The sequence below is a fragment of the Athene noctua genome, chromosome 3, assembly GCF_965140245.1.
Source record: "Athene noctua chromosome 3, bAthNoc1.hap1.1, whole genome shotgun sequence".
NCBI classification, from domain to species: domain Eukaryota; kingdom Metazoa; phylum Chordata; class Aves; order Strigiformes; family Strigidae; genus Athene; species Athene noctua.
In genome coordinates, this window is record NC_134039.1 from 17,635,380 (window position 1) to 17,656,303 (window position 20,924).

Consider the following 20,924-nt stretch of genomic DNA (forward strand, 5'->3'; position numbering starts at 1 on the left):
TTAAAGTAATTTTTACTATAAGGGCTGATTATTTTGAGCCATATGTAATTTTCCCTGACATGCTTGCAGTACCTTGGAACAAAAATAACATTTGAGTGTGCAGTTATAAACCAGAAATGGATGTTACTGTTGTGTCAGCTCTGTTGAAAACTCCTAAAATGTGAACAAACAGTTCCTAGTACCAAGCTGTTATTAAGTGGGTGGAGAAGACAGGGCAGACAATGAACAGGGAGAAAGAAACATTACTTTCTTAAAATGCAAGACTAGAGTCTTGTCTGGCCTATTCAGATTTTAGTAACGCAGGTTTACTGCTTGAGTATGTGGAGTGTCCAGGGCTGTTTCTTGTCTTCAGTAGCAGGAAATCATGCTCCAGGATCAACTTTCTGATCTATGGATTGCATACAAGCAGTTCCCTTCATTTCCCATGAGGAAATCCCAGCCTCTGTGCCAAATGAGCACAGACCACGCCCTCACAAACTCAATGGGCCATGAACTGAAGGAAAATCAATTTACCATCGCCAAGGCAGTGAGGAGACTCCTGTGTCATTTACAAAGCACAGCCATGGGCTTGATAAGTATCAGAGAGATTACCTTTTGCTTGGGTAGTACAGAAAATGCCAACATAATTGCATATCCCACGTTGTAATCTCACCCATTTCAGTTTAATTAAAATATTAGCTATCATTAATCAGTTCCTTGACAAAGTGAAGGAATGTTTGGTGCTCCTCTTTACATCTGGCTTATCTAGGAATTGTTGAGATCTGAGGGAAAACATCTCACTCTAGACCATTAAGCACCAACCTAATGGTAATGTAGAAAATGTGAGTAAGGTACAAGAGGAAAATAGCAAAAAACAAGTACGTGTTCACCTTGCAGAAATAGGTCTTTAAAAATCTCTTTTAATGTCTGTATCAGGAAATAATAAGGGTATGTATATACAAAGGAATAAACAGAAAAATTCTCATTTTCAAACCAACTTACTTTTGCATCTTGTTTTAATACCCTCCTCCAGATGATAAATAAAGAACTGTAAATTGATTGGCTTGAATTTTCTGCAGTGTTTTTGGAAAATGTTGGTCTTGCCTTCTTTGGAAGAGTGCAGTTGCTAATACTGCAAATTAAATGGATTTCCTAATCTTAATTTGGAGGGAATATTAAGAGTATCTGTTGTTTCCACACTGCAAGTCTATAGAGAAATGAAGCCCTTTCCAGAATGTAACTATAGTACATGATTGCAAGGGAATGCAGCATAACATTCATGGATGAAGTGAAAAGATAAAATGTAAAGAAAAGATAAAATTTAAACATTTAAAGAAATTCTTGGAAAGACCATGCAGAGGAGGATGGTAGGGAGGAGAGAGTGGGAGGAGGGTCTGACTGCACTTTCTCTTTGTGTAATGGCATTTTTAAAGCTGACAAAGCCTACAAGAGAGCAAAAAAAAAATCTCAAAGTGGCTTGGAATATTGCATAAGGAATTAAACACTTGTACTACTATTTATACTTACATATGTGTTTTAAATACTAACCAATTCTTTATTTCATTCCCATGCTGCTCTGGGGCTTTTCTCCCATTGCCACCTCTGCACCGCTAGGATGAGGAGGAGGGTATTTGGGCATAACCAGTCAGATGCTCTTAGTTCAGCCATTTTGTTCAGAACGGTGAGAATCAACTTTTCTTGCCAATAGAAAAGTTTCCAACAGTCACTCTCACGTCTCACTCCCATGTGCTTTGTGAAACCTGGTTGTGCTCCTCTCCCCTTGCTTGCATAGTGTCTGCATGAGGGTGTTTCTCGTGTGTTTATGTATAGTTTGTGATTTTCTTCTTCTAATCATCATGTCATTGTTCTGTGGCATTGTGGGAAGAACTTTCCAGGGCATGTAATTGAGTTTCTGTGCAAAGCAAACTCCTAATGCATATGAGAGAACAGGAAATGTCTCTCATATCATTTATCATTGACTTCATGGAGGAAATGTTTTCAGTCGGATTCTTTGTCAAAGCAGTTTGCACTGTAACCAAATCTATGTATGCTTTTTCGATTCTGGTTAGTAAAGAATTTGTTCAGAGATAATGTTCCTCCTGAAGGTTTTAAGCATGTTGAGATCCGCTGTCGAGATTGCTGCCATGCATGCTGACCTAACTAGCACGGATATTTATCAGCTCAGAACAGATGATTCTTGATATGGACTAGGAATACAGATTTTCTGTAAATTTGAAGGCAAACAGGAATATCCCTTTAATCTGCCTCTCTCTCTTCCATCTCCCTCATTCTCCCAAAACAGTAGGAGAGAAATGGGTAGCTATTTGTCATTTAAAGTACATTTTGTTTCTCTATGTCTGCATCCACAATTTTCTTTTTTCTGCTGTCAAACTATCTTCACAACCCCCTATTTCCATAAGAGGAGGCAATACACAGAACAGAACCCTTCTAGTAAAGAAGAAAACATCCTTTACTAACAAGGAGCTTGATATCGAGCTACAAAAGTCATATATTGATTATTAGGTGTAGTACCTAGTACATAGTACATAGTTATGCCTCATTTTTAAAACTGAGTTTTTTAATGTATCAGTTTTGAAGCAGAATAAATTCATGTGAAGTATTAAAGTATTTTAAAGGACTGAGATGTGATGACTATTTTAAAAATTTATATGAAATGTCTTTCTTCACTTACCCTTTTAAGAAAAAAAAATCATTAGTTTCTTTGCAGTTTTTCTTAGAATTTGATTTTTCCATATCAATTTTTTGAAAGAAAACTCTTCCAAAAATTTCTGTGGAAATTTTGGACCCTTAAATTTCTGAAAATTATTACTTTATGTTAGATTTGTAAAACAGTCATGAAACAATAAGCTACTCTCTCATCTCTTCCCCCTTGCTCAATTAACTGCAAACTTACGTGTCTGTCTGACTCTATAGATCAGATCCCTCTTTTCAAGTCAATCATCTGAAAAATTTGATCCAACTGTGGCAGTGTCAAACTTGAATTTCATGCCTTGGGGTTTGAACTGAGGAAATCTCTTTACTGGATAAATAGATAACGTGCTTCATTAATTTACACTCTCTGCTGATTTCACATTCTTTTTGAATTGCCACTCATGCAATGGTTGTGTGCTATTATACAATGTTAAAAGTTTTTAGAGGTAATGCTTGCAAAGATCTGCTGAAGCACAGCAATTAAACAGGAAAGATTGGGTAAGTAAATGATGAAAAGGAAGAAGATGCTCACTATGAAGGTAGGAATAGTTCTGATTTTCATTCTACAGCAAACATGGAGGCTGTGTAGAAAACACTGATAGAATGATCCTTGGTTTTCCTCTCCCATCTGCTGATACCTTTATAAATGCAACTGTGGTTTCTCTTAGTTGACTGAATTCACATTACATGTAGCATATCTCTCCACTTTGTACTTGAGGCATTTTCCTCAGAAAAGCATATCTTAGTCAAAGTCATTATTTTGACTAGGATATGCAGCAGAATATCCTAGTCAAAATAATGAGGCAGCCAGTATTGTTGCCTTACATGCATCTCATCTGAGAAACATGTCAGACTAAAAATTGTCTTGTGTACATCAACGGGGAAAGTATAAAGGTGGTTGATACCTCCCAAGCCAGTTATTCCCAACAAAGTACATGTTTTTACCATGATATTCTGTGTACGTTCAAAAAAAAAGTCCTTATTCTGTTTGTAAAAGTGAAGATGTTTTAAGTCACAGAGTCCCTAACCTGATGTATTAAATTAAATGTATGTATTACAATGATAAAAAAATTATTAACAGCATAGGACTTGGTGATAACTGTTTTTTAAAGTTCCTTTACTTATGAGTATGTAATCACCTCTGGTCAGTACTGGAGATAAAATTGAGACCATCAAAATCTCACAGAATCACAGAATCATTCAGGTTAGAAAAGACCCTTGGGATCATCGAGTCCAACCATCAGCCCTACTCTACAGAGTTCTCCCCTACACCATATCCCCCAGCATCTCATCCAAATGACCCTTAAACACATCCAGGGATGGTGACTCCACGACCTCCCCGAGCAGCTTATTCCACTGTCTGACCACTCTTTCTGTGAAAATTCTTTTCCTAATGTCCAGTCTGAACCTCCCCTTTTGCAGTTTAAAGCCATTCCCTCTTGTTCTGTCACTAATTCCCTGCGAGAAGAGACCAGCACCAACCTCTCTACAATGTCCTTTCAGGTAGCTGTAGAGAGTGATGAGGTCCCCCCTCAGCCTTTTCTTCAAACTGAACAGTCCCAGCTCCTTCATTCACTCCTCATAGGATCTGTTCTCCAGGCCCTTCACCAGCTTTGTTGCCCTCCTCTGCACTCGCCTCAGCACCTCCATATCTCTCTCATATTGAGGTGCCCAGAACTGGACACAATACTCAAGGTGTGGCCATGTACAAAATATGTACAATAACAAACTACTTTATTTTCTTTTTATGGTTTGGGGTTTAAGGCTTTTCCCCTCCAGCATTCTGGAATTGACTGAATTTAATATTTAATCATGCCAGTTCTGTACATGACAGTGTTATCAGATATAGCTCCCCTGAAATGGAGCACTGTTTCTAAACATATGCACCCTTCCTGTAGTTTCGGAGAATGGTAGTTTACATTTCAGTTTATAGTTCAATGTAAATACCATCTTTCATCCTGAAATAGTCTTTACTAGCCTTTTTCTCTAGGCACGTTTCCTTGCTGTCTGAATTTCTTATGACTCCTTTTATTCCCCAGATGGAGCTCTATCCTCCTCTATATCCAAATATATTCCAATGTGCTTTCTTATGAGGATGCCCCTTTGTCTTTCTCAAATGCTAAAATGTTCTGGCTAATGGCTTAATTACTTACTATTCACTTTTATCAAAAATAATATAAATTTAAACTATATGATATCTAATACATACAAAAGGATATGTGTATATGCGTGTGTATCTTCTTCTAAATATGTACCATGTGTGTGCTATATGGGAGAAAGTGGAAGCCAAACTTCCATACATAAACTTCCCAAGCTGCACAATCCATCTAGTTCTCTCGTGAGACACAGCCATGCTTCCTATGATGTGAGAAAGTATGGATGCAGTTCAGAAATTTGCATGTGTCACCTCTGCCCATCAGAAATGAGGAGAACTTTTGTTGAATGGGTGCATTGGGCATAGGAGCACAAAAAACTGTTGGAGTGCAAGACAATCAAAGTAAAGGACACAGGGAAAAGCAAGGACACAATAAAAGTGCTAAGGGCAAAAACAGAAGAAGAGCAAAATTGAAACTCTGAGAACCTGAGAGATTTATCCTGGTATGTAATGTATACATACTCTGTGCATGTTTTTAAGTATGCATGCTGTTGTAGCGCATTTTCCCATCTCCCACAGCTCTAGCTTGCAGTAGGAGTTGGAGTAGATGCTGTCACTGTACAAGCTTTTTGAACTCATTCTGTGGAAGCATTTTCTATTAACAGTTGCCAACAAATCCTGAAGTCATGGATATGCCTGCTAAGGAGCAAAACATTTGGTTTTGCTGTGCGTGAATTCCAGGAACAAAATCTGAAAATTAATTTTATGCTTGTTAGAGTAACAGTGGAACGGTCAAAACGCTAGCATTGAACTGGAGTGCATAAAAATGGGGATCTTTCAAGATGATGAAAATATTGGCAAGTTCATATTACTGTAAAAATACTACAAGACAAAAAGCCTCTTATTTGTGACATTTTTCTTTAATATTAGAGTCTGAGAAATTTTAACACAGAAGCAGTAATTATTGTGAGTTCGCTGCTGAAGACACTAGCATTAATTTAACAGATCTCTTAAGATTTCAGAGGTGATGTCTGTGGTGGAAAGAGGGGGTAAGTCGTAATAGGAAAATATTTGAATCATTTTTAAAAACTGAAAAACAGTCAATTCTAGTAAATTTCTTAAACTCCTTGTCAAACCCAGTATAAATTATAATTTGCAAACCAGATTACAAGTATGTATTGTGTACCAAATGCTACATTTTTAATGTTGTAATTTGACTTTGCCAAGAGTTTTTCTGTAGACGAGAGTCATCTAAACCTAAGAACTGAAATAGAGGGAAGGTCATCAATATGAATAATGAATTCAGTTTGAATTTTTTTAACTATAGTTTTTAATCAAGAGCTTACAGGACATCTTTAATGATTAAACATATTGTTTCCAAAACCAGTCTCATTCTAAATAGCCATTTGCGATTATTAAAAGTTAATGGAGCTTGAATGACATTTCTGTATTGCATTTATTAGGACAAAGGTCTTAAACAGGATAACTGTAAGAATGATAGAAGTGATTAATTCTCACAGAGAAGTTGATACTAGTTAAACATATGCAAAACCACCTGAATGCTCAAAGTTGTAAGCCCTGTGTTTCTAACTTGTATCTGCAGAGCAGTTTTGTCTAGGAATGCCCAGGATGAGCATTCACAGTTTCCTTTTGTTGTGGAGGGGTTGTCTATTATTCCATTTTACAGCTAAAAGGAGATGCACAATGAATGGACACCTAGTCAGCCAGCATACATAGCTATTCAAATAGATTTAGAGGAAAGTGGCAAAAGTAGGTGACAGGCAACTCTGAAGAACTGTGACTACTGTGTTGGTAGAGTAAGAGAGATAGAAATAATGATATTGACAGCAGGACATCTCAAGACTTAATTTAAAGTTTGCCACAGCTGTCAAACCCCATGAACTTCTCACTGAGATCACTACAGAACTAAAAGTGTCTATGCTTTGGGAAATTTGAAAATAATATTGATTCTTTTCTATGTTATTTGGTGCTTGGGTTAATATACTGATTTTTTTTTTTGGCAAGGTATCTTATTCGTGGTGAGTTCCATTTTCAAATGATTGCGCAGGCATAAATGTGATCTTTCTCTCCACGAGACATATCTTATGCTTGCAGCATGTAGAGAGCTGCTCATCCTACTATCACACTTCTTTTAGGTTCTCAATATTGTCACCAATTACCCTGTGACCTCATAAGCCTTTTAAATAAATTTATTTTCAATATGGTCTTTTTAATTTTTAGATCATGCAGAACAGTCAAAAACACCAAGCTTTCGTGCCTGACTCATATTACAGTGTAATTTACTGGACACAGTACTAGACCACGATTCAGAAGATAAATTCTTTCCTGGCATCATCTCCAACCACACTCACTTGTTCTCTTTCTCCCTGTCTCAAATTCTTTAATTGTAAAATGAGCTGAAGTTTTTGTAAAGTGGAAGTTCTGCTCGGGAAAAGTGCTATGTAAGTGCTAGGTAATATTATTACACAATATTCTAAAATAGTGTTGTTACAGTGATATGATGGTGACTCGAATACCTCATTTTGAATTTGTTCCCAAAATTATGTTAGATTTTTATTTGACTCAATTTATTAATACTTCTTATTTTTCCTTCCAAGAACCTATTCCTTCCCAAAAAAAGGGAAAATAACCCATATGTTAAACATTTCAAGGAGTTGCCGTTCCAGCGTGATGAACAAAGATCTTTAGACCACTGCCTTTTCTTCATTGTCATCTTTTGTTCTCTGCAGGGTCGTTTCTTACCCTCTCTGAAAATCTGCAAATTGTGTAGTGTATAATAATCTGTTTTAATATGTCTGTTGCAGTTCTTCGTTCATATGTGTAAAAACAATGTGAAAGAATGTGTCTTATGCTTGCCTTAGAGACATTCCCTGGGCAAAATTTAAAGGCAGCTACATGAAATAATTCTTACTTTATTTAAACATTATCACTTGGCCTGACTGACACATAAGATGCCAGATTTGTTTTGTCATACTGGTGACAGCCAGGGCTCCTCACTCCCACTTTCCAGATGGGCAACCCTTTGGTAAGAACAAATGTCATGCACTCAAATAAGGTGATGCAACTAATTAATCATTACAAGGTCAGTCCTTTGAATACAGTTGTCTTGTTTAATCACAGGACCTGCTTTCCATCCCTGCTTTTCTGGAGCCCTGCTTATGTAAGCAGCATCATTGACTGTGAAACTAAAAGACTGTGCCATCGAGTTCAGGCAAGGAGACGCAAAGAGTTCATGGGCTGACAGTTACTGCTCTGAGGAAGTACAATTCAGAATCTTGGTTTAGCTATCGTACAGTTACCTGTTGTTTTCAAGTCTTTCCAAGCTGTGCTTTTTTCAGAGGGTAACCTTTTCTCCTTTGGATGTAGTAACTCTGAATAACGGAGAGCCTTTTGTAGTGATGTAGTTTGTTACTTACACTTTAGGTAAGTAATAATCCTGTTATGGTAGAATGAACAACTTAAGTAATGCTTAATATTTTGTTTCATTATTATTCTTCTACCATTCCAATTTGGAAACTGCACCTTTCTGTCTTCTCATTCTATACCTAAACTGGCACGTAATCTTTCACCTGGTAAGTACTGTCAGACTAGGATGGGCCAGCCTAGAGAAGAATGATGTCCTTAAAATGATGTCAACTTCTGCTCCTGGTCTTTTCCGTGTTTCTGGAAACAGTTCTTTTGCTAGCTTGGGTTTTTTTTATTAAAAAACCCCGCTATTATTTTGCTATCTTAATAACTATTTTGTTTGAAGAATATATTCTCTGTCCAAATATGTTTTATCTACAAGCACAAAGGAACTGATCTTGATACACTGTTCATCTTCTTTCTGATCCCAGAATGATAAAACTAAGATTTCCAGATGGAATTTTTTAATCTGCAGCTCTGGGATGAATTAAGCACTCACAACAGAGGTGTAACTGGATTGTATCACTGTCTTCCTATTATTCTTACAGATCAAAGAAAAACACAAGTAGATACTTAGATTCTAAAACATTCAAAACAGATGGCTGGTTTCTTTTTGTAGAGATTTGTGCCTTTCAGCAAAACAATTGCAAAAAGACCAACATTCATTTCTACCAAATGAGATTATTCCAGGTCTGTGTCTTATTTTCTTTTTTGATTTGCAGCTGAATATGATCTTCTACTAGTGGCTTGGTCTTTGTAGCAAGTAGGAATTCTGTACGCAAACATTTTTGTTGCTGACCACTTCCAGGAGGGTTGTTGCTTACAACTTGTGTGATAGTCTGTACTATCTCCAAATTACTCTGCCATTTAGATTTCTCATAGCACTCATCCCACCCCAGAATGTAATCATGCAAGACCAGAAGCTTCTGCAAACATATGAATATGCTGTTGTTGACATAGAGGAGAGGGGAGCTGAGCCCTGGCACTCACAGACAGTTTAGAGACAGAAGAGGAATAGCTGCAGCCAAGCTGGGGGTGTCGCTGCCAGCACCATTTAGATGTCAGGAGGAAAGAAACTGAGGGAGGAGGGAGATGAACAGTATTAGAGAAAGAATCAAGTCCAAACATGCTTTCCAACATATTAACTATGAAAATAAGCTCAAGAGAAATATGACTAAAATAAAAACTGATAAGGGCATGTAGCCAATCTAGACGTTATATTTTCCTGGCTGGTAAAGTTCATAATTACCGATGGAGATGTCAGGATTTACAGTTCCAACTCATAGTAGGCTCACTATGGGCAGTCCAACTACATCTGATTGTTTAATGTAACATGTAGAAAATAATTATATATCTATATAAATAGGTGTATTTATTAATGGGATTTTGCATTTGAATGTAGAGCAAACAACTCTAAAAAGAATCCCTAAAGACGGATAAACCAGGCATTTCATGGTTTCACGTAGCTTTGCTTTGAATGTGTCATGTAGCAGGTACAGAGCTAGAACAGCAGAATGAAGACTCAGTGTTAGAGAAGGATGAGACAAAAATTCCTGTCACCTGCAGACAGGGAGGTTATAGTTCATCTGAACAGGAAGACACTGACTGTGTTCTCTGGTAGACTACTTAAGAAGTACCTTCTGGTTTCCATTAGTAATGGAACAGACAGCAGGGAGACAGAAGAATGCAGTCCCCGATAACATAAGCATTCCCATGGACACAGTCTGCCAGTGCAAGTGCTACAACGTTCTGCTTTCAAACATATTAGCCACTGTTTCCTTTTATCCCTTGTAATAGGAAGAAGCAACAGACAAAATACAGTACAGCAAGTAATGTGTGTGCTTTCTTGTTCACTGTTATATAAATAACAAGTGCTACAAAGCTTGAATGGGTTAAAAATTTAGTCAGGTTGTTCTTACTTGTTCTCAAACTGCTGTGTTCTTGTATAGAAGGAATCGGCATAAAATGTAATGGATTCTGTGAAATCAAATCTTATGTAAGTGCAACGACAAAGGTTTGATCAGGAGAATGCTACTTAAATCCGTAGTGTCCTGTACAAGCTGCAAACAGTTAAACTGTTTTCACTTGGGGAATACTTTTTTTTTTCCTTGATGATATTCTGCTTGTCAGTATCATAAGTCTGACCACCCAATTTCACAACTTTCTGTAATTTAATTTATTATCCAAAATTTTAATCTGATAACACAGTTTACAGGAACAAAATTGTCAAATGAAGATTTCAATACACTGAAGTAGAAGATTTTAGGTTCTCTGTAGATCTTGCCCTACTTTGCCCATCCTGTTTTGCTCCAGAACTAAGCTGCTGGGTTGCTGGATTCCCAAGAAATCCTGAAGACAAAAGAAAACTTGTATGTTCTGATCTCGTCTTGCAGTTAAGTCAAAGACTTCTCTCTTCTGCCTCAGCTAGGAAAGAGGCATATGGACTGTTACAGAAGAAAGAGATGCAATGTGTGCAGAGTCAATTAGTTATATTTAGAGGTGAGGGTTTGGGCGAATGCTCTTGCTTTTGAAAGTAAGGGATTGATGAAACAGGTAAAATTGCAGCTGTTTGTAGAGACCCCCTTCAGCTGTGCTGAGATACCTCATTCCTGAATGTTTGTGTTACCTCATGGTCCAGTTATAAGCTTCTCTCAGTCCTGCCAGTGTATTTCAGTTCTGATCTACAGTAGTCCCTGCTATTCCGCACATGGTTTCCTGCAAGCTTTTGCTCCACAGCCCATATAAGCAAAAGTTGCCAGTGTCATGAGAAAGCACTTCTGGGTTTGTTATGTAGAAAAATATTTTTTAACTACTCATTTTCAGTGCTTTAGGAATTCTACCAACCACTGCAATTCTTTGCTTCACCTACATTATGGGGAAAAAAATTTATTTAAACAGAGGGAACTAATGACAAAACTACTTTCCCTGTTTTATGTTTTCTCTTTTCTTTTTTCTGGTCTGGATTTTTGCCAAGGTGAAGAGGGTGAACTCTGGAAATCATTAATCTATGGGATTTGTTCATGGTGTATAAAAATTTCAAAAAGAATTTGCTATATAAAAAAGATTTCCTAATTGAATCTGTCAGAAATGAACTGAGTAAGACAGCTCTGTCAAAATAGCCAGAATCTCTTTCAGGTCCTCACACATGTTGTTTTGTTTTGTTTTATGAGGAGAAAATGATGAAGATTAGTTTAAAATCAATTTTTTTGTCTTTAAAACAAATCTAAAGAAAACCAAGCCTGTTCCTGAGCTTTTTGTCTTGTGGTCTTCTGAAGAAACCAAGCATCTCCGTGCAGCAGTGAACTGAGTTGAACTGAACTGAGGTCAGGCAGTGTCTTTTTGAGAACTTTCTTCTGTTTCCATTTAAAATAATGAAGGGAAGACATCAGTGATAAATTGTTCTGAATTTGGGAAAGCTTTGCACTTTCTGAGCCAAATTCATGCCTCATAAAACTCCATTGCATTCAATGGTTACAAGATGATTGTAGTTGAACCCTTACATTTGTTGCCAAACAAACACAAATGGTCCAAGCAAGAAGGCGTAATTCAATTTGCCATGCAGATACTTACAGACTATCTCATTTGGTATCATAGTTTATTTCCATATCTCCCAATATAAGGTATTTTGCAATATAAGCAACATTTTCTCATCTGGTAATATCTATAATAAAACCCAGATACAGGGAGGCATCTGAGGACCCACTGTGATCCACTTCATCTTTTGTTAGATTTGTCAGGTCCTCCTTGAAATAATTTCTTCTTAGAGACATATGTATTTACCCAGACTTTGAGCCCATCTTCTCCTGTGTAAATGGTAGTTTGGGAAGTAGGTTTTGCTGGGTAGCATAGTTGTGTCCGTATGTAACAAAGTTTGAAAATACAATTTCTCACTCCCACATGAAAAATGTGATTGATAGGAGATGAAGGGCTACCTCCATTTAACTTATTTTCCAAATGTATTTGTTATGTCCGGTCTGAAGTTTTGAGGGGGTCTTTGGTGGTGTTTGGGGGTTTTGGTTGGTTTTTTTCAGAATTCCTTCTTGCTGTTTATGAGCCTTTGCAGGATCTACAAACACTTAAGGTCCATAGACCATGCTATCAAGCTAGAGCATTTCTCAAATTAGTTTATTCCTTGGAAACTTTCAGATTCATTCCATCTACACTTCGTAGCACCTTTGATATGAGAGCAGTGAAATTCTGACCTCATGTTATTTACTTTGACCCCACTTTTTGATATAGTTGTTCTTCCAGGGATTTTTCTCAAATATTTAAAGATTTATGGGTAGGTTGAGAAAAATCTACTGAATTATTTGATTGCAAAATGAAGACCACTTATCTGCATTATTCTGCCTTTTAGCATTCTGTAGTGAATATATACACACAGCGTATGTGCAAGCAGGGTAGTCAAGCTAATACGGGAGTCATGCCAGTGCCAGGTGTATGTATGGTGTTTTGTATTGGCATTGATGTGTCAAGAAGATGCTGTTTTCTCGGGTTTTTTTTACTTACTCAGAGAACTCATAGACATGTATCTATAAGAACAAGATTATTGCTGTTGATCACATGCATGTTGATTTATGATTCTGATGACTTAGGCAAGCTGTGTAAGGAGATAACTTTTACAAGATCAACTGATGTGGCTGGAAAAAAAGACAAGATTTTAGGGGTGTATGTAAGACTTTATTGAAAAATGGAGCTGCAGATTTATTGCTAAATAGAAATTTAGAAGGTATTCTCTGAAATTAACTAAGTAAATTGAATTACTTCGTTCCGCTAAAGAAAAGTGGTTCCTTCCTTCAGAGAAGAAAGGGAGTGTTAGCAGGGAGAAAGGTGACCAGGTCACAAGCCCTTCTGCCTGGAGAACCCGTAATTTAAAGCTGGTGGTTGTGGTGAATGAGTCCTGTTACACATTGATTAAAACCATACTTTATTCCACAGTTGTCTATGGATAGTCAATATCACATTTGTTTCAGATTGACACTGCTGCACTTATACCACCTATTCACTGCTTTTCTTTTTCATATAACCGCCTACATGTTTTTGCGTATTTACATTAGACACTGTTCAGACAAACTTTTAGACACCACAGTCTCTGTATAGGAGGTGTATTCATCATTCACAGTAAAAGTGACCAAACATTTAGGTAGGTCTCTCCAACCGCATTCAATGACCTTTTCTTATCTATGCAGTGTATATATATAAATTTAAATGCAGACTCTTATGATAAAAAGCTTTTAAATATTGATTACTCGTATTTCAGCTGACCATTGTACAGCCAGAGCAGCACTACCACTGAAGAAGCAATATTAATTCGATTGTAAAGCGTTTTTTTTTTCTCCAGTGACTTGCAAAACTACAATTAGATTCACATCTGTCATGCTCAAAGATTAAAAAAAAAAAAAAATCTGAGAAACCTTGAAAAACCTACATATATTTTGAACCAGTTGAATTTGTTTTAGAATATGTTCCCAGATGTCTTTATCGGTTGGTAGAGAAGGTTTGGGTTTGTATCAGAGATTTGTCAGGCATTACATGTTTGTGCTTCACAGTTGTAGTGATTGTCTTTTCAGTAAACCACATTCTCAAACTTAGCTAGCTGTTAACAATATTCTGAACTTGAGGGTACATTAAGCAGACTTCATTCCATGCATTGATGAGGATGGCCTAAACCTATCAGCACAATTAATGAATCAGGGCTGCTTTAGAAGATACTCCTGAGTTTGATCTGTTTACCCGCTGCTTTCCTAGAAAGCTCTACAGCTCTCAGCTGACCATGAGAACACAATGTGGTTTATGAATCCAGCACTGCCCTGGCTTTCCACTTAGCAAATGCTCTTACACCCTCTTGAGATAAGGCAGTGGCAGCTCTGCTATGTGGGAAGCACAGTGCCTCTTGCTAAGTGGCTAGTTCAAATTAGATATGGCAGGAACACAGATATAAGGGAATTTCCTACTTGACTGGCAGGGTTTAATGGATCCCAAGTGAGAGGAATGATTGCTCTGCGAACAGCTTTGGGAGGGCTGCTAGTTAAGAACTTTCACACACCTCATTTGGCCTGTTTCCAGCTTGAGGGAAGGGGGAAGGGTACAGGAGGAAAAGGGACTTGTCCCTGAGCAATCAAATTCGACTGTTGTATGAAAATCTTCCATTGTTACTCACTAGATAGCTCTGCTTTCTCTTTATCAGGGATGGTTTCTGTTCACAAATAGCTGGGAAGGTTGGCAAGGCGGATTATTTTCAAGCTGAAATCTGCGCATCTGATGAACGTTTAATAGACTACAGTTCGATATCTGAAAAGAATACAAGGCAGCTACTACATTGATTGGACAGCTAGTTATTAACCATTGACTCCTTAATTTTCACATTTTTATAAACCAGTATTTTTTTAAAATGTGATATTCCATCACTCTACCCTCAGTGGGCAAACCAAATAGTAAGAAAGACGAAAGACAGCAGTTAAATTAGAATCATCACTTTTATTCACCTGCACAGGCAGTACACTTTCAGATCATAATCTAGGTAAGCCAATTATAAAAAATCAGTGTAAATAGCACAAATTCAGTCAACAGCCAAAGCTGATGGATGTAGCTGGCTAAATACAGTTGTGCTCAGTGATGGAAGTGAAATGTGACTGTGTTGATGCTACTAAAATATCTCTTCCTATTGCCCTGTATACAGGAGAGCAGAATATTCTGCCCTGCTGCAGTTTGCAGTCTTGATACGTCAAGCCATTATTTTTATATGTGTATTTACACCTGCAAACAGATGTTGCCCCAAGGCTGGACATAGCAGTAGGATTTTCAATAAAGCATTTGAGCTCACTCTCTTATCTGTCTTCTCTACCACAGCTGCCATGCCACTGTGGTTTTCTGTAGCTGCTGCCACCCTGACGTTCTTGTGTAGGCTGCTGAGTGCAGCTACACTCTTCAGGACAGGGACCCTGACATTAGTTAGCTGCTTAGCCTTGGCTCTCAGATGCTCTCGCTGCACAGAAATTAATTCATGTAGAACAGTGTTAGAAGCAAAATAAGTGAGCCTTGGCAGCCTTGTTAAAAGGGGTCAAAGCCAGAGTTTTTGTTAAAAGTAGTGCTGGCACCCTGTTCCTGTTGACTCAGAGATTATCTCACTCCTTATTTATGAGCAGGGTCAGAGGTGTCTCACTGAAATGATATCCCCGGCCCCCTAACAAACAGCAGGTGCAGCCCCTGTCTGGGAACACAAAGACAAGTTGCCACTATCATGGCAAAGCTTTCCAGCTCTCCTAGCTGGTGTGCATCAGTCCCTGTAGCTTCAGCACCTCATTTTATGGAGTGGAGGCACTAAACCCAGTTCTTCCTTGGTTTTTCATCAGCTGCAAACCTTAGAGTTTTGTATTACTGTGGTTTTGAATATATGTGCACAAACACCTAGAATAATATGAAGCAGTATCCTTCTGGGAGGTCATAGTGAGGGATTCCCAGTATGTATTTACGCACTTCAGATCTATATTTTTGTAAAACAAATGAAAAATCGCTCTTCAAATACTTTTTATGGGAAATGGATGACTCCAGTTTGGATTGCAATGGGAAACAAGGATTAAATTCAGATTGGATAAGGTATAATGAAATAAAATAGTACTTATTAAAGTCCTTTCATTTTCTTTTTTTGGTCTACTATATAGAATCTGGCTTGTATAATAGATGAAAGTCATTGCCTTTTCAAAACTATGGAAGACTATGTCTTAACTATAGAGGCAATTCTAGAAAACTGTGTCTTAACTTTCTGGTTAAGATATGTCTCTATCCAGTTTCTACAGTAAAGATGTTCATCTTAGAAACAAACATCTTGGCCATCATTTGAAACTATTCTCTTCAGAACGTATTTATTGCATACTTAAGTTACAATGAAATGTTTGTTGGCAAAACCAGTTAAAATCTACATTGCTGTTGCCTTAGTTGCAGACAGACGTCTTTTATCAGAAAAATTAGTTTCATTAAAGCAGGGAGTTGAAATAGTTTACTGAAGCACTGCTGGATAATCAGTACAGTTAATGTATTCAATTTAACACTGTTTCATTTTTCACCCATATCATTATTTCCTATATTAATCAGACAGCTATCATCACCACATCCCCTTTCCCTAATATCCTTGGTTTCTTTCTGCTTCAGCTGAATGGTTGCTAGGTTATGGGATAGGAGTGCTGCAGGGGAGGGAGGGTGTTCAGGTTTCTTCCAGTATAAAGCTGCTGAACAAGATTGTAACTTAGATGTTGATCTTTGCCTTCAACTCTGCTTGGATCCAGACTGTTCCTCACTGTCTCTGTTCTCTTATTTCAGGTAATTCAGCCCCTCTTAGAACTTGATCAGAATCGTAGCAAGTTGAAGTTATACATTGGACATCTGACAGCCCTCTGCCATGACCGTGACCCCCTGATTCTGCGTGGACTCACCCCGCCTGCTTCCTACCACCTGGATGATGACCGAGCAGCCTGGGAGAAAGAGCTGCAGAAGATGACCCAGGAGCAGGTTAGTCTGTGGTCTGAAGCTCTGAACAAGGGCCTGAACTGTTGATGTAAGTCTTACTGATGTGCCACACCAAAATGTTGGAAAACCATCCTGTAAGTGGTGAAAACAGGTAGCAAAGATCCACTCTTATCTGACAGAAGGAGTCAGTAATTTTTTGAATCATTGCCATTTAATATTTATTAGGGAATTTTATCTGTTCTTTTATCAGTATTTGAGGCTATGCATCTACATACTCATAGGAAATCAAACTGCAAGATACCACTTTTGCCATGTTTTACTCATTAACAAATTTTAGCTGCCCTTTATAACTTAATGTAGTCATAGGGATCTTAAATCTTTTTTTAATGACACTAATCATTTATATTTTAATTGGCACATTTTTATGAGTCACTCTATGTAAATGTATACAATGTCCTTACCTTCTGTTACAGTATGTTCTGCCAATAATTTTTTTCTGCTTACTACCTTACGTGGATACCTAAATTGAGATTTGGACCCAGTGTGCTAGATGCAATAAACCCATGCTTATGCACACACACACACAGAGTAATTTCAGAATCCAGAAGCCCAAGTGTATTCCCAAGAGTTTTGGCATACAGAATTGAAAGGGTTTAATAACAGCTTGTCTGATGGAGTCTCTACAGAGACTGTCAATCTAGCTATAATTCAACTATTGAAATAATCTTCCTTTCTCCCAGCCCTGGTGATTCTTGCCTTCCTTAATCCCTTCACTGGCAGTTTTTATCTCCTGTTTTCATACAATAATTCATCATTCCCTATACCCCTTTCTCTCATTCTTTCCTATTTCTCTTTTTAACTTTTAAATTTTACTCCTATATTACAGAATGGGGTTTTTTTGAAACTAATATAAGGAACTTGTACCAGATATAAAAGTGACTAATTTTGTCTTTTTGACCCTGATTTTGGATTATAATGCCAATTCTGTCACTAAATTATTCACTTTCATGTCTATTCCAAAATCTATCCAGTACGCATACAAACTAGTGTAAGGCCTGTATAGTTAAAAGTGGATTTGTGGGTCAGTGAACACTATCTTGAGTCTATCCTGAACACTTCAGCTCTGGTTTTCTTCTTGTGTGATGTTTAAGCTCATTTCCTTGCACTTTCAACTCAAGGCTGAATTTTGATCCAAAAATTGGAGAGACCAGCTCAGCAGCCAAATTGCAGGAAGCCAACAGAAGCATGTCTAACAATTCAGAAAGAAAAACAGACCTCTGGAGATAAAAATGCCTGTAACAGGGCCTAGATGGTACAGGACAGCTGATCTCTGTCTTTGTACCTGTCTTCATATATGTATTTGATTCAGTGTGTGCTGTGTGCATCACTCAATATCTACATTTGCCTCTATAGGCCTGACACATCCCTTTTCCCTGCAGACCCTGCTAGCCCCTACTCATCTGGAGTCAGCATTTTATTAACCTCTTGGGTTCTGTAATCACTGATACAGGATTGAAAGTTCTTCAGTTTAATCCCTGCTATTCTCATATATTAGAGGTATGGCTCCTACATTACAGATCAAAACATGAGGCATAGTATTTTGAACCGCCTTGTCTGTCAGATTAGTATGAAGCATTGGATGACAAAACCTGTGCCATGTATTGGAGGCATCTCTGAAAACAAAAGTAAAGGCTGGATGTGGGCAAAGTTTGGATATCCCTGAAATAAAATGGCTAGTCTGTTATAGCTGTGATGGTCTTTGAATACAATCTGGACCTGTGGGGATAGGGGATATCTTCTATTTGATCAAGAGAATGTAGGTAAAGAAAATAGAAAAGGCTTTCTTTGACAAGTTCTTCTGAATAGATAGTTGGCCCAAAACAGCATCTGCTTTTTCCAGTTCTGTGTACTGGTCTAATAAAAGATGATATTTCTCATTCAAACTTTGTGAGTCCATTAGCAATATTTATGGGTTACACAGTAAGGAAAGCTTTTAAGTATAAATTGTGAAAAAAAAGAATCATCTAAGTTGTTCTGGAGGAGAGAATAAAATGTGTCTTTCTACCCTATCCCATTATTGTCTTAATTCTACATTGCTGTTGCCACAGTTGTTTAAAATTACTACTCCATTTGTGATTCCCAAGAGTAACTAACATCTGCTAAAATAAAATGTAGCAATCTCTTCTGCTTTCCCATACTTACTTAGATTGTATTTAACAAGCTTCAGTTGAAAAATACAAACTAATGATACATTTTCATTTACAGAGCACATTTTTCATGTAAGTCATGGAGCTTTTCTGTTTCTAACTTCAGAATTTCCTTTGTGTTTAAAGTATTCCCGTGGGGGGTGGGAATCAGTTCTCCACATTTGCAGGAGTCCATCACAGAATACCCATCTTTGGAATTTTAATGAGTTTTGTGAATTACTTCAAATCCAGTGCATTAAATTCACTCCTGTCCCTTCTAATATGATCTTCTGTAGATAATGCTCCACAAGCCTCAGTGGGAAAAAATTAATCCTCTTGAATGTTAAGAAGTGTTAACATGATTAGGGTGGATACATTTAACTGAACACCAATAATATTTAAGAATGATGCCAATGTATCCACTTCTCACCAATGAGATTATTTAGTTTGGGTTTTTTTTTTTTTTTTTATAAATAGTTAAGAATTCATTTTCATACTGCTGCTTTTGGAGCTGTGATTTCCCACTGCAGCAACTGTTATTGGCAAAGGTTGGTCCTGCTGTGTTTCATCATAGCCAGATACCCTGTAGGTCTCTCATACCTGCTGGGGAGGCTTAGATAGAAATAGTAGGAGGCTTTGGTGGCTTCTTCTGGTAGGTAAAACTAGTATATGAAGTAGATGTAAGTTTTTCGCTCTTCCAGCACATCCACAGTGAGCCACAGAAACTAGTGTACAAGTCATTGTCAGAAGAGCATCTGCCAGCATCTACACCATGGTTCTAAGGGGAATTTGTTGCCACGTAAATAATTTTGTAGACTCTCAAAGTTTGATGGATATTTGGTACCTCTCGCATATAGTAATTTATACTGCCATTAAGTTCAGCTGTATTCTTTAGTGACTTCAACTGATTTTAATCAAAATATGGGGGCAAGATGCATTCTTTGCTGTCATTTTATCAGACATTTTGTAAAGCTGACACTGTAGTAAAATTTTTGGTCCATTTATAATGAAGGCCTGAAGCCAATACTTGGAGTATATGTTATTTCAAAACCTGATCTAAACTAATATGCTAGACTAAGTTGTGGACAGTAAAGAATCTACAGTGCTTGGAACCATGTCATTAGGTTATTCATGTGGTGGGAAATATTCCTTTGAGTCAGTTCTGACCCAATGTCCCCAAAGAAGTTAACCAGCACTGTTTCCAGAAGTGTCCTTTTTTGACCCCTTTATGTCCTGTTCATCTTTTCTTATTAAAAAATTGCAGTTACCTGAAGGAAGGGTGTTCCAAGTCTCAACACTGAGAAATAAAAATTCCATTTATTCATTATAAATAATTGCATTATCCTAGCAATGCCTATTAAGTATAATATTTTTTTCCACTTTGTCCTAAACGTATCATTATGTTAATATTCTTGGGCTACGTTTCATGTTTCAGATGGTTGCCTGTGAATGAGGGATTTTATTTCTATATGAAAGGAAATGACAATAAGAACATAATGATATGGTCCACGTTTTTATTTATAGTTAGGTTTTTGTTTTTCTCTTATCTTTACAAAAGAAAAGACTGGAGGAACTTGCTGAAAATCAGAATTTAAGTATGCTGCTAGTGGCATGCTGCACTGTGGTTGGAAGGCAGCAGTGCGAAAAAGTAGACAACCAAAGAGAGCAACCAGATGTTAGTAGTAGGCAACAGTGTTCATTCCGTTAATAGGTTAAGCAGCATTATAAATTTTCTTACTGCTTCAAATCCATCTCTAAAATGTGCAGAACCTCATGTTATGGAGAGCTTTGTATTTTCAATAGCTCCTGCAGTCATTCTGAAAAAGTACTTCTTCCAGCAGAAGAGGACCTATCTGATTAAGACAATTTTCTTAAAACAAGGAGGAGGAGGAGGATGCATTTTGTTCCCTGCCATCAGTGACCGTTTGCAGCCATGTCCAACAAACTTGGCTTCATCCAGGCTGCTAGGGGTCCTGCCTATTTCTTCTGGCCCCCAGGCACCATTTTTTTCTCTCACAGTCAACCTGTTCCTCTTTTCCCAGACGTGTTTCTGGCAGCATTTG

At 37.5% G+C, this 20,924-nt stretch overlaps 1 protein-coding gene across 15 annotated transcripts in view; it reads left to right on the forward strand.

The window, feature by feature from the left end:
* The window catches only part of ERC1 (ELKS/RAB6-interacting/CAST family member 1), a 298,605-nt gene that overhangs the window by 265,746 nt on the left and 11,935 nt on the right, over positions 1–20,924 (forward strand). For 10 of the 15 annotated variants that reach the window (XM_074902123.1, XM_074902127.1, XM_074902132.1 and 7 more), the window contains one exon: positions 16,529–16,717. In XM_074902123.1, coding sequence (XP_074758224.1) covers positions 16,529–16,717 — 189 coding nt within the window. Of the gene's footprint in view, positions 1–1,593; positions 1,661–16,528; positions 16,718–20,924 lie in introns of those variants that run through there. The other 5 variants (XM_074902134.1, XM_074902136.1, XM_074902137.1 and 2 more) reach the window with 1 other exon arrangement.